This window comes from Carica papaya, chromosome 2, assembly GCF_054855325.1.
Source record: "Carica papaya isolate Zhongbai chromosome 2, ASM5485532v1, whole genome shotgun sequence".
Lineage (NCBI taxonomy): Eukaryota > Viridiplantae > Streptophyta > Magnoliopsida > Brassicales > Caricaceae > Carica > Carica papaya.
The window spans coordinates 34,392,827-34,405,066 of record NC_142310.1 but is presented as its reverse complement, the minus strand read 5'-3'; the positions used below and the strand labels follow the sequence as shown (position 1 = coordinate 34,405,066).

The 12,240-nt window shown below is 34.3% G+C and overlaps 3 protein-coding genes across 8 annotated transcripts; all 3 read left to right on the top strand.

The window, feature by feature from the left end:
* The first annotated feature begins 1,091 nt into the window (after positions 1-1,091).
* Positions 1,092-5,822, top strand: LOC148268999 (Pentatricopeptide repeat (PPR-like) superfamily protein). 2 transcript variants are annotated; one of them, XM_088214309.1, is made up of 2 exons: positions 1,092-3,100; positions 5,718-5,822. In XM_088214309.1, exon 1 carries the CDS (start codon positions 1,272-1,274, stop codon positions 3,021-3,023), a length of 1,752 nt encoding a protein of 583 aa, XP_088070435.1. In that variant the 5' UTR covers positions 1,092-1,271; the 3' UTR covers positions 3,024-3,100; positions 5,718-5,822. The 2 variants fall into 2 exon arrangements, with proteins under 2 accessions (XP_088070435.1, XP_088070434.1); XM_088214308.1 differs by lacking the exon at positions 5,718-5,822 and adding an exon at positions 3,445-3,584 and having other exon boundaries at positions 1,093-3,100.
* Positions 3,654-6,512, top strand: LOC110812165 (methyl-CpG-binding domain-containing protein 5). The gene is made up of 3 exons (XM_022038861.2): positions 3,654-4,051; positions 5,718-5,822; positions 5,927-6,512. The coding sequence occupies exons 1-3, from the start codon at positions 3,656-3,658 to the stop codon at positions 6,161-6,163; spliced, it is 738 nt and encodes a 245-aa protein (XP_021894553.1). The 5' UTR covers positions 3,654-3,655; the 3' UTR covers positions 6,164-6,512.
* A 908-nt stretch (positions 6,513-7,420) lies between these two features.
* Positions 7,421-11,219, top strand: LOC110812205 (triosephosphate isomerase, cytosolic). Of its 5 annotated transcripts, none has more exons than XM_088214312.1 (10): positions 7,439-7,581; positions 7,833-7,878; positions 8,707-8,778; positions 9,065-9,144; positions 9,449-9,533; positions 9,678-9,810; positions 10,113-10,207; positions 10,325-10,403; positions 10,702-10,784; positions 10,877-11,219. In XM_088214312.1, exons 3-10 carry the CDS (start codon positions 8,743-8,745, stop codon positions 10,919-10,921), a joined length of 636 nt encoding a protein of 211 aa, XP_088070438.1. In that variant the 5' UTR covers positions 7,439-7,581; positions 7,833-7,878; positions 8,707-8,742; the 3' UTR covers positions 10,922-11,219. The 5 variants fall into 5 exon arrangements, with proteins under 5 accessions (XP_021894607.1, XP_021894606.1, XP_088070437.1 ...); XM_088214310.1 differs by having other exon boundaries at positions 7,440-7,581; positions 8,707-8,782; positions 9,021-9,144; XM_022038915.2 differs by lacking the exon at positions 7,833-7,878 and having other exon boundaries at positions 7,421-7,581.
* Positions 11,220-12,240: the final 1,021 nt, after the last annotated feature.

Genomic DNA, 12,240 nt, shown 5'->3' with positions numbered 1-12,240 from the left:
TTCATTGGATTCTATAAAATATGATATCTAAAGAATCCTGTACATGTATTTATTTTAATAGATTGATAATTAAATTCGTTCTTAATTAGGGTGTTGCTGACGCCTTTCTTAATTTACAAATATGATATACATATATGTATAGTTGTTTGATTAAAAAATGTTAGAGAAATATAATTATTTAATTTGATAAATAATTATATGTTATTATGTTATTCCTAAAAAAAATTAATAATTACATGTTCCATTCAGAGTTAATATCTAAAATCGAATAACCAATAGTAAAAAAAGGTAAATGTAGATATTATTTTTTATTGAATGTCAAAATAAATCTATAAAGTAAGCCACAAAAATATTTTATGTCTAAATTAAAATATAAGAATCCGCATCATGATTTCTAAAAACATTTATTTATTTTATTAAATATTTTTTACTTAGATGTACTTATTTCGAGGTGAATTACTTTTTTTATGTGCGAAAATAAAGGGTATAGGTTATCAATAATTTCACAAAAAATCAAATATATATATATATATAAAGATAAGATATCAAAATATTCATATATTATATTTTAATTTTTTATATTTTATACAAACAAAATATTTATTACTATCAACTTATTTAATAAATAACTATATTATAAATTATTTGTTTAATAAATATTATGTTATTATAAAAATTTTGTTAACATGAAAATTTTTTAATCGCCACACTAGTAACCAGTTTTTTTTTTTTAATAATTATAAATTAATAAATTATAAAATGATAAAAAAAAAAATCTTGATGCCAATGCTCTCAAGTGTTTATCAACTCTTATTTAAGCACTGTTACCTAATTTAATTTAATGGCACCTAAAACAAAGAGTTACATAAGAATAAATTATTAATAATAAATTAATTATATTATATAAATAAATTATGTGGTTATCACACTAATAATATTTTTAAAATTCAATAGTTATTTGAACGTACCTTTTGTAATATTAGCGTCCGTTTGGTATGCAGACAAAATTTAAAAATACATTATATTAAAGGTAATTTGAATTTTTTTTTTTTAAATAGTACAAACAAGTTTTTTTTTTTTATGTCATATCCCAAAAGAAAAATAGCTGATCACGGGCCGAACCCGTTTCAATCTGACAAGCATTTCCTCAATCTTGACCCGCAAGGACTCTCAGCCCGTCCACGTCCGCCGTCTATGCGCGCTCCCGAACATGCCCTCTGCGACAGGTATAAGAGCCTAGCGCATCGGTGACAAGGCAGAGCAACCGAGCCATGTCGCATGCCCGGCAAGCTCTCATTCTTTTATCAAAAATGGCGAAAAGCCCACCCCTCAAAGCTCTCTACCTCTTTGATTTCTCCACCCTTCATGGCCTGCAACACAACACCCAATCCATATCCTTTATCCTCTACCTCCTCCTCTCTTCCACCATGCTTTCCCAAGCCCAGTCTTTTCTCCTCCAAATTCTTTCTGGTCGAATCTCCTGTTCAATCTTCAACCCCTCGTCTCTTCTTCATCATGTAACCACGCAACCTTGTTTCAGCCTAAATTCAACAAATACAGTCCGTTTATACGAATCAATTGTTAATGCTCACGTTCAATCTCAGTTGCTAGAGGAATCTGTTTTTTATTTTAACCAAATGGTTGATAAAGGTCTTGTTCCTGGATCAAACACGTTTAATAATCTTATGGGTTTTCTTCTTCGATCAAGTGGTTTTCAAAAAGCATGGGTCTTTTTTAACGAGAATAGGGGGAAGGTTAGTTTTGATTTGTATAGCTTTGGGATAATTATAAAGGGTTGTTGCCAGGCTGGTGATTTGAGTAAAGCATTCGAGCTTTTGATTCAATTGGAAGAGATGGGTATCTCTGCAAATGTAATTATATACACGACTCTGATTGATGGGTGCTGTAAGAATGGTAATATTGAGGAGGGAAAGAGATTGTTTTACAAGATGAATCAGTTGGGATTGGTTGCTAATCAGCATACATACACAGTTCTGCTCAACGGATTGTTCAAAAATGGCTTTAAAAGAGATGGGCTTGAGCTCTACAAGAAGATGAAAATCAATGGTGTCTCGCCCAATTTATACACTTACAATTGTATGATAAATTTATACTGCAAAAATGGGGACGTACGTAAAGCCTTTGAGCTGTTCGATGAAATGCGCGGGAGAGGATTGGCGTGTAATGCAGTTACATACAATACTTTGATTGGTGGGTTGTGTCAGAAGATGAAGATTTGGGAGGCTGAAAAGCTAGTCAATCAAATGAAAGTGGTTGGTATAAATCCAAATTTGATAACCTACAACACACTGATTGATGGGTTCTGCAATGTTGGAATATTGGACAAGGCTATGAGTTTATTCAACCAATTGAAATCTAATGGTCACCTTCCATCTCTAGTGACTTACAATGTTCTGATTGCAGGTTTTTGCAAAGCAGGAAACTCAACAAGAGTGGTTGAGTTAGTGAGGGAGATGGAGGAGAGAGGCATCAGGCCATCATCGGTGACATACACGGTCTTAATCGATACTTTCCTCAGATTAGATAACAGGGAAAGAGTATATGAAGTATTTTCATCCATGGAAAAAGCAGGTTTAGTTCCTGATGTTTATACTTATGGTGTTTTGATTAATGGGTTGCGTAAGAAAGGAAACATGAGGGAGGCATCCAAGGTTTTTAAATCAATGGGGGAGGTGGGAGTTGAGGCAAATGACGTTATATATAATATAATGATCAATGGGTATTGCAAAGAGGGAAGCTCCTATAGAGCTCTGCGGTTGCTTAACGAAATGGATGAGAAGGGTTTGGTTCCTAATGTTGCTAGTTACAGTTCCACCATTGGAGTTCTCTGCAAGGATGGGAAATGGCAAGAGGCTGAGACTTTGCTTAAAAAGTTGAAAGATTCAGGTCTTCAGCCATCCATATCTATTTATAATATGATCTCTAAAGCCAAAAATGGTATGTATAAGTTAGGATCTAAAGCACTTGTTGAAGAAGGTGATGGATATGGAGCCTTAAGTTGATATAGCCCAAGCTTCCATTTCATGTAGAGCAGCTTGGAGATTCCCTGCAAGATTTTTTGACCATTCTTCATTGCTGGGTAAGCTTCAATCAAACTCTTGTTTACTTGTAAAATATGTACAAGTTAGGAGTGTTTAGCTTACTTAATTTTTTTGGGTAAACTATTTTTTAGAAGCTAATTTCTGAGCTATGTAACTTATTTTTGATAAACCAGTGTCTAGGTACTTTTTTTTTTTTTGGGGTGATTACCAAAAATTTAATAAACGAGTTAATTTATAATTTTCTTGTAAATTAATAGTAAACGAGGAAATAAATCTTAGTTAAAATTACAATTAAATGTGATTCCATTTTTGTTATCTCTTAAAAGAATGGGTTTGAAACAATAATTACCGCACTTAAAACAAGTAATCTATTGGATAACAGGTGATAACCAGGGTCTTCTACTAGAACCTTCTTCCCCGCAATGTCATAAGGTCCTCGAATCCAACGGTTACGGTATTGCCACGTCATCTACGTTTTCTCGTCTCTCTTCATTTCATCCACGGTTCGTCCGTCCGTCCGTTCTTTATATAAAATGGCGCTGCAACTGAAAAGCTGAGCTCAACAGTACTACTCCTTCAACTCGCTGTTGCTCATGTCAACTTCTGCACCAACGGTTCCAGCTCCGAATCCTTGCTCTTCCGAGCACGAACGAGCTAAACCGGATATTTTCTCCGGTGTATTGCAGCCCGATCCTCTTCTCGATTTCGGATCCTTCATCGAGGCCAATCCGCCCAATGGGCAAACCCTAGCTAACGAAGATAATCAGCGAGCTGAGCCGCAGTTTGGCCACCAGTCCTCAAATATCCCGCCGGATTCCTCGGCTGCATCCAAGGCTCAGAATGTTGCGCAGCCCGAGGGGCCGACAGGTTCCCCAGCTGATTCGAAGTCGCGGCGACGGTCAATAGCGCCTGAGAGCTGGCTGCCTCCGGGTTGGACCATTGAAGATAGAGTCAGGAGCTCTGGTGCAACAGCTGGAACAATCGATAAGGTTTAATCTCAGCTCTCAAATGCTATAGTTTGTCGTTACTAGTAATAGTCTCCGAAGGATCAAATGTTTATCGTAGCGATCAATATCTGTCCTTTACTGGGAGGCTTGCGATTGCAATGGTTGTTATTTCTTTGTTTTAGGGAAATATTTCATACTGGGAAATTAAGTCTTAGAAGTGATAATGGGGAATTAGGACTATGTTTGCATTTGAAAAGTTTCTGAAATGGAACAAAATTACAATTCGAATTTGTTGTAGCGGCTACTGTCCTGGTGAATTGATTTGATTATAGCATTTTGAACATGGAAGTTAAAGGAAGAATGGGACTGGCTACATAGAGAGCACGTTGTCTGTAATTCATGACAGAGTTCTACTGGTTTCTCTTACCCTGAATTCAATGATTGTTACGTAAGGACATGAAACATGTTTTGAATGGTGTACTGTTTTGTTGGTAGATTTATATGAACATCTTGATTACAGTTTTGCCTTCTATCAGTAGTTTAAGGCAGTAAGCTCCTCCTCTTTTAGACAGAGGAGCTTGAAGTAAGCTTTTTAGGTGCCTGTAGGTGTCTTTGGTCCCTGTGAACGTTGTTATGTTAAACTTCTGTAGATCTTAGGTCCATTCTGGAATCCTTAAAATGTTTTTAACTGCAAGCTGTGCAACTCTCTCAGTGGCTGCCAGCTGAAAGCAATCTTCTTGATCAACCTATATTTTTCTTACTTGCCTGTGGTTGGAGGAGTTCTGAGCATTTTTTGAGGGAAGATTTACCCCTGCAATAGGTGATCTGTTGTTGGTGATCCCTCATATGTGAAGTAGTAACCAGTCGCCATCTTTTAATTTTTATAGACTCCATACAATTTGTGAGCGAGCTTGGTTGTGTGATTCTAGATTATATTTGAGACAACGGCTCCACACTTCACTGTTGGTATTCTTCTAAAGTTTATAATTGGATTGCTTTATAGCGTCTCATCCTTCACCATAAATGTCTAGGGTCAACCGTCACGATATGACATGGTTTGCCATTCTATCTAAGCCAGATTCAGTTTTCCATATGTAGTCTCTGACTTCTGTTCTCAAGTCAAGTTTTTATGATTGTTCTAGGGAGCTTCAGTCTGTCGTTGTTTCCCACATGGACATTAGTTGCAGAAGCATTTTGGTGTTGTCGATTTGTTGAATTTGAATGGTAGTACTCAAATCGAAGGTAGCTTTCTTAAACTGTTTTCCTCTTCAAGCATGTCCCTGTTCCTACTCCTAGAACCATCGCATGCTTTATGTCAGCAAGAGTCTGGGTTGCTCTCATGATGGATTTATTCCAATTAACAAAACAAATGCATCTTTGTTTTGTCCACCGCTGCGTAGGAGACCAAGTTGAGTTCAGATGGCATGATAGCAGAGCAACTTAATCCTTATGAAGGAATGGATTCTGACTTTATAAGGAGGAGGTTATCGCTTTTATTGTGCATTTGAAGTGTTTAGTTCTCTTTTCCACTATTTTGTAATTTTCTGTCTGTTTATAGGATATTTTTTGGGGATCTCAACTTATCATTTTGATAATTTCAATTAAACGTGTTGCGTATAAAATGCTATGAAGAAGAAAGGGGTGAAAGGAAAACTTATTCTGATAAAGAACGTTCATTCAGAGATTAATGTGCCTTTGTTTTCTGCAGTATTACATAGATCCTGTATCAGGCCGTCGATTCAGATCAAAAAATGAAGTTTTATACTTTGTGGAAAATGGGAGCCCCTTGCCCAAGAGGAAGAAAGATACGGAGGTGAGTTGAAAAGAAAGCTTTTCTGGTTAAAGTTGTAGGATATCTACTTCTTTCAGGGTTCTTCTTTGCTCTTTTCTTAATGTTTTACCTTCTTTTCTTTGTAGACTTCTGAAAGTGTTCCTGGCAATAAACCTAAGAAACCTAGCACAAAAGCAAAGCCTACTTTGAATTTTGACTTTATAAATGCACCTGATAAGGTCAAGTGGGTTTTAACGGATCATTCTGCAGTGTCTTGGACACCCTTCATCAAAGATGAGAAGCTGCCGGAGTCTGCCTGTCAAGAGTGGACTGCTGCTTTCATGTCCCTTACAGCCAAAAAGGGTGGGCAGACAACGCGCTGAAAACAGATCTCACTCTGGCCTTCAACCTGTATGTAAGGGAACAACTTATACTTGGTTAGATAGACATCTTTTTCTGTTTGTTCTTTCTTCTTTCTAGTTCTAATCCAAATTAGTTCTAGATGGCAGCCATACAAAACAAACAGTAGGTAGCATTTTTGGATTGACAGGTTACAGAGTGTTTATTTTTCCTTTATATTTGCAATGGGACACAAGAGTCGCTCTGTCCCCAAAAATGGCCTCACAGTTGTGGAATTCGGAATGAGTTCTGAATTTTTTTACCTTTGTAACTCCATTCATGGGGATTTGCTATAGACTACCTCACTTCTATGAGGAATTTTCTCTTGTTTTATTTGGATTAGGTAGTACTTGAAACACCATACTACACAAACTCTTATGAAGATTCTTGAAAAAAAAAAAAAAAAAAAAAAATGGGGTTCTTATAGGGACTCCACATGATGCCCTTATACATTCAAGGATGTGTTCTATGATTATCTTCGAAAATGGATATGCTATGTGATAAGAGTTATTGTATTTTATGGCAAATCTACATGGAAGGTTCTTTTGATTTTAGAATTTCCAAATTGGTGTTATATAGTGGTCATGCTATACAATTACTGAGTTCACATAATTAAATTAGTTTGAAATTATGTACGCAGAAAAGATCTAAGAACAAATTAAGTTTACTAAAAAAAGTTTGGTTGGTGGGTTTTTCATAAATCTAATTAGACACAAAAATAACATGTAGGAAATTCTAAATAGTTGAAAAAATTAAACTCTTAATTTTAATTGCATTAAGAGAAAACTTTTGATCTTTAAATGATATCTGACTTGATGATAGAGTTTTTGATCCAATAAACTCTCTCGTCGGGAGAGTAAACTAAAGAGTTTAAGTTTGGAATACTTAAATGTTGAAGAAAAATTAAATTAAAATCATTGTAATTAAAACTGATATGGTGAAGCATCATAAAAAATTGTATGGATAATTGTAAAGAATTATTATGTGTTTCTGCAATCTAAATGAAGAAAAAGTATTTCAAATTTCTAATTCAAAATCTTCAACATACTCCAAAGGATCGAAAATTTATTTAAAACAAATATATTTCTTTTATTTTAAAAAAATTGTTCCATAATTTATTTTTCTACATAAATATATAATATATTAAAAACAAATAAAATCTGAAATAGTTTTTTTCCTTTTTTTAATATAAATATCCGAAAAATATATTCAGACAAATAAATAAATCTTATTATTTGTTTCAATAAATAAAATATTAATGAGTGCTATAGAGGGTTCTTGTTGAATTCGTTCTTTAGCATCTGCTCGAAGTCTCTTCTCGCTTCAGCTACTCTCGTTCTCGTCCACACAAATCTAAGCAGTTATGGCTCGAAAGTTCTTCGTCGGAGGCAACTGGAAATGCGTATGTCTTTCTTCTTTTTCATCCTCGTTACTGATTTCGATTTTGGTTATGACAATCATAACAAAACGGCAGTGAACTTTAGCTGTTTGATTCGCATTTGCTTACTTCTATTCGTGTTTTTCTTAAATCTCTGTTGTGTGATCTCTCCCTTTTCTTGTTGTACTCTATCGATTGCGTAGGTTTTTCATTTTTATCAAGTTTCATACTCGAAATTGATTATCGAAATAATATGAATATCGGTTTGATCGCAGGACTTCCTTCTGCTCTGTTCTTAGGCTTGTGATTGGGCAATTTGAGGTTGTGTTTGAATGAATCTAAAATTTTTTTGGAATTTATTCATAAAAAATTCACGTAGATTAGGATATAAATTGTATTAGATGATAAAGAATCGACATGACACTGGTTGCAACAAGTACAAAGTTTTTATAGAACTTATTTAGAAATTCCCGCTTTATTCAACCAAGTGGTGAAAATACTCCCTAAATGATTGAAAAGAAAAACTCAAATATCACATGAGGTTCTGTATGAGGCTAATTTTTCATCATCCTTATGCAATTTGCTTACAAATAAATTTCATTGTATTTTTGCACTTGCCACAAACATTACCAACGTGGAATTTCATGTGGATTTAGAAAAAAGACATTCAAAATTTTATAAATCTTGAAATTCAAAATGCATTTCACAATTAGATATAGAGTCTCATATGGAATCAAATGCTGTCATTTTAGTAAGGATTTTCATGGTTTTCTAATCGAACCAGGGTTGAGTTTGCTTAAATTTTAATTTTATTGAGTAGGAATAGGGATAAAATACAAATGGGATAAATATTCGAATGAAAATAATAGTCTGATTTTCATATGCAGTTCAAGTTAGATATTTTTGTGATTATTTTCTTGACAAATGAGAATATAATTCAATCATTGTGAAATTGAAGACATGGGTGGCGTTGGTTCAATTATGTGTTAATTACGTAAATTATGACTAAACTCTATATATCGGATAATTTGTATCTAAGACTTAAAAAAGAATGGAACATGGTTGGATCAAACGCAAAGTAGTTTAAGTAAATATGTGCACGTGAATTCGATGACATGAGATCAAAAGGGTTGTTGTTGTTGGTGACAGAATGGGACGACTGAGGAGGTTAAGAAGATTGTCACCATGTTGAATAAAGCTGAAGTCCCTTCTGATGATGTTGTAGGTACTTTTTTCTTTTTTTAAGTTTCTTTTCTCGATTAAAAATTAAAGATTGCTTGAATCAACTGTATTTTGAGGCAATGTAATGTCATTCATGTTTGTTGAAATCAATGATTTTGGTTTTAGTAAAATACCTACTGAAGATTGTACCTAACCTTTGTGTTTTATGTGACGTTTGGGGTAATTTTTGTTGGGTAACTCTGGTTTTTTATGTGATTCAACCTTTTTTTTGTGTCTTATAGAGGTTGTTGTAAGCCCTCCTTTCATATTTCTTTCATTTGTAAAGAGCTTAATGCGGTCTGACTTCGAAGTAGCTGCACAGAACTGTTGGGTTCGAAAAGGCGGTGCATTTACTGGTGAAATCAGGTATGCATTATCCAATTTATCATGTTTTTCCTATTACCATGTATTATTTGGGGAAAATAATTTCCAAATGAGCTGCTACAAAACTCAAAAGATTCTTTTATCCAATTTGTTATTGTTACAGTTAGTCCATTATTCAAATTCGCAATTTCTGCATGCATTACTTTGCCCTATATATGCTGATTAAGTATCAACAATGTTGCATTAAGTGAAGTTTAAGTTTGTTCCTTGAAAAAGTAACTGAAGAGGACCTCTGCTATTTGAATTTTCGTTGTTTATGGTGAGTTGATACCCTTTTTCTGTCCAGTGCCGAGATGCTTGTTAATTTGGGCATTCCTTGGGTTATTCTTGGTCACTCCGAAAGAAGATCTCTTTTAAAAGAATCCGACGAGGTAGACCATATTTCATTCCAACAGAAATCTTTTAGTGCTGATTGTATACAATTCCTCTTCTACTATTTGTTCTGTTAGTGCCTTATGCCCATGTCTATTATACTGGTAATCATCTTTATAACCGGCCATGCTTTCTTTCTGTAGTTTGTCGGGGATAAAGTCTCATATGCTCTCTCTCAAGGCCTGAAGGTGATTGCTTGTGTTGGGGAGACTCTGGAACAGCGTGAGTCAGGCTCCACAATGGCTGTTGTTGCTGCACAAACAAAAGCAATTTCTGGTACTCGCTTTCCAGGATGCAATTTCCACACATTGATTGATTATTTGACACTTCAACCTTCTCAGTTGTGGATTAAGCAATGTTTTTGAGACATGGTGAATCAAGAAAATTTTTATGTAAATTGGTGTTTCTAGATTCTTCGATTCACCAAGAAAACAGAAAACATTCAGTTGAAATAAAATTTCTGGGGCAAAAATCATGCATTACCATTCTACATGAATTAGCCTAGTGCATGCAAGTTATGTTTATCTTACTTTAATTTCTCAATGGTAATATAATAACCTTGTGTAATTTCTTTACAGATAAAGTATCAAATTGGACTAATGTTGTTTTGGCATATGAGCCAGTTTGGGCCATTGGTACGGGGAAGGTTGCAACCCCGGCTCAAGCCCAGGAAGTAAGTTTCAGCTTAATCCTTTTACATCATCCTTTCTAGTCTATCATAGTTAAGATACTGTTATAATCATTGAGGCGCTGTAAATATTTCTTAGAAAAATATGGATGCATTTTCTAGGTCCATTCAGATTTGAGGAAGTGGCTTAAAGACAATGTCAGTGCTGAAGTTGCTGAATCAACAAGAATTATATATGGAGGTATATCTTTTCATTTTTTGGCATCAGTGTTGCCATGTTTTCCAGCTATCATTCAACAAGATCCAAAATAAGAAACGAACTGAAATTATGAATCATTATGAACATATGATCATGATTACACATCACCTACTCAAAAAAACCAAGTTTTGTTGGTGGTCAAGAATCCCCAGGTGAGAAAAAGGGGAAAAGAAATATCCACTAGAAGTATATACTGTTTTGTTGAACGTAAATCTTTCAATGTCTTTGCATAAGCTGCAACTTATTTGAGGATCTGATTCTTCATCTTCCCTGTGTATAGGTTCGGTAAATGGAGCAAACTGTAAGGAACTGGCAGCACAGCCAGATGTTGATGGCTTTTTGGTTGGCGGTGCTTCCTTGAAGGTACTATTCCTCCATTTACATTATTGTTGTTACGTGTAAATTACTTGTCTTCAACTTCATTTGCTGACTCCTTTCATTCCCATTTTTGTTAGCCCGAGTTCATCGACATTATCAAGTCTGCTACAGTGAAGCAGTAAGGACTGGAGGCAGGTATAGATCTGTTATATCTGATCTATTCATATCACACATAATCTGTAACTTTTGACTTTGTTGTTAGCCAGCAGCCTCTGCAGCATAATAAGTATTTAACTTGATGTGACCTGAGAGGAGAGTGATTATCATAAAACTGGTTTTGAGTAACGTTTTCGGAAACAAATCATGATTTGCACAAGTTGAAAATTAACTCTTTCCGTAGAATTTTGTGCATTATTTCCTTCTCTGGAGCCTCTCAGTGTATATTTTCACACAACAGAATAAAAAATGATTTTGATATGATTTGATGCTGTGTTGATGGATACTCTTATCTAAACTGGATGATTTTGAAACCATGTAGTTACACTACTTTGGTGTGCCATTTTTATCGGAAGAGTTTTCACCCTCTCTGCAATTTCTTTTGAATGTAAATCCGGATAACTTCTTTGGAAGTTTTCGGAAATGACCATGTGACCAGATGCAGATGCTCAACCTTTCTGGAATTCGGTCTAGGAGGAAGGTGCTTGTTTTATATGAAAGGTGGTGCGTGAGAATTACTTAAAAAGGAAGGATTTTGACGTGAAACTAGTCCCACAAGTTGTCTGATTTTAAAATGTACTAAACATTATATAAAATTAACTTTTTCAAATCTATTCGGCCACCCTAAAATAAGAAACAAGAAGGCCCAAAATCCTAAATTTTTAACTCTTTCTAAGAAGCTAAGGATTCTGGTACTTTGGAGTATATGTTTTATATGATTTTTTTTTTTTAAAAAAAAAAAAAAAAAAAAGAAAATTACTGTCAATATTTTATTCTTAATATTATTTTCATCAGCAACAAAACATGCTGTGTATGGGCTTGTTATTTTTATCCTCTTTACTTTGATGGTGTGAAAACAAAAATAGGAGCAAAGAACAAAGAACTATGTAGAAATATCATAAATTAAAATAATTTTGTAAATTTAAGAATTAAATTATAATAAAAAAATATATAATTTAAAGTTTAAACTATAATATGACAAGTACTAAAATAGTACATTGTCCACATTCAAAGCATTTGTACGTGTTGTTGTTGGGTATACGGTAAATGCTAAACGCTAAGGGAATTAAGAAGACTGACCTTTTAGATTAGAAGAGTGAGCACGTTTTTCTTCCTTTAACCAGACAAACAACCAATTTTCTAAATTTCAAAAGTTAAAATTTATAGATAAGTTAGTTTTTATATTAAAAATATTAGTACACAAAAATTGTAGTCATCAGATAAATTCAACTCCGGAATTGCATATTGTCACCATATAAAATAGAACTGAATCAAACAGAATCTT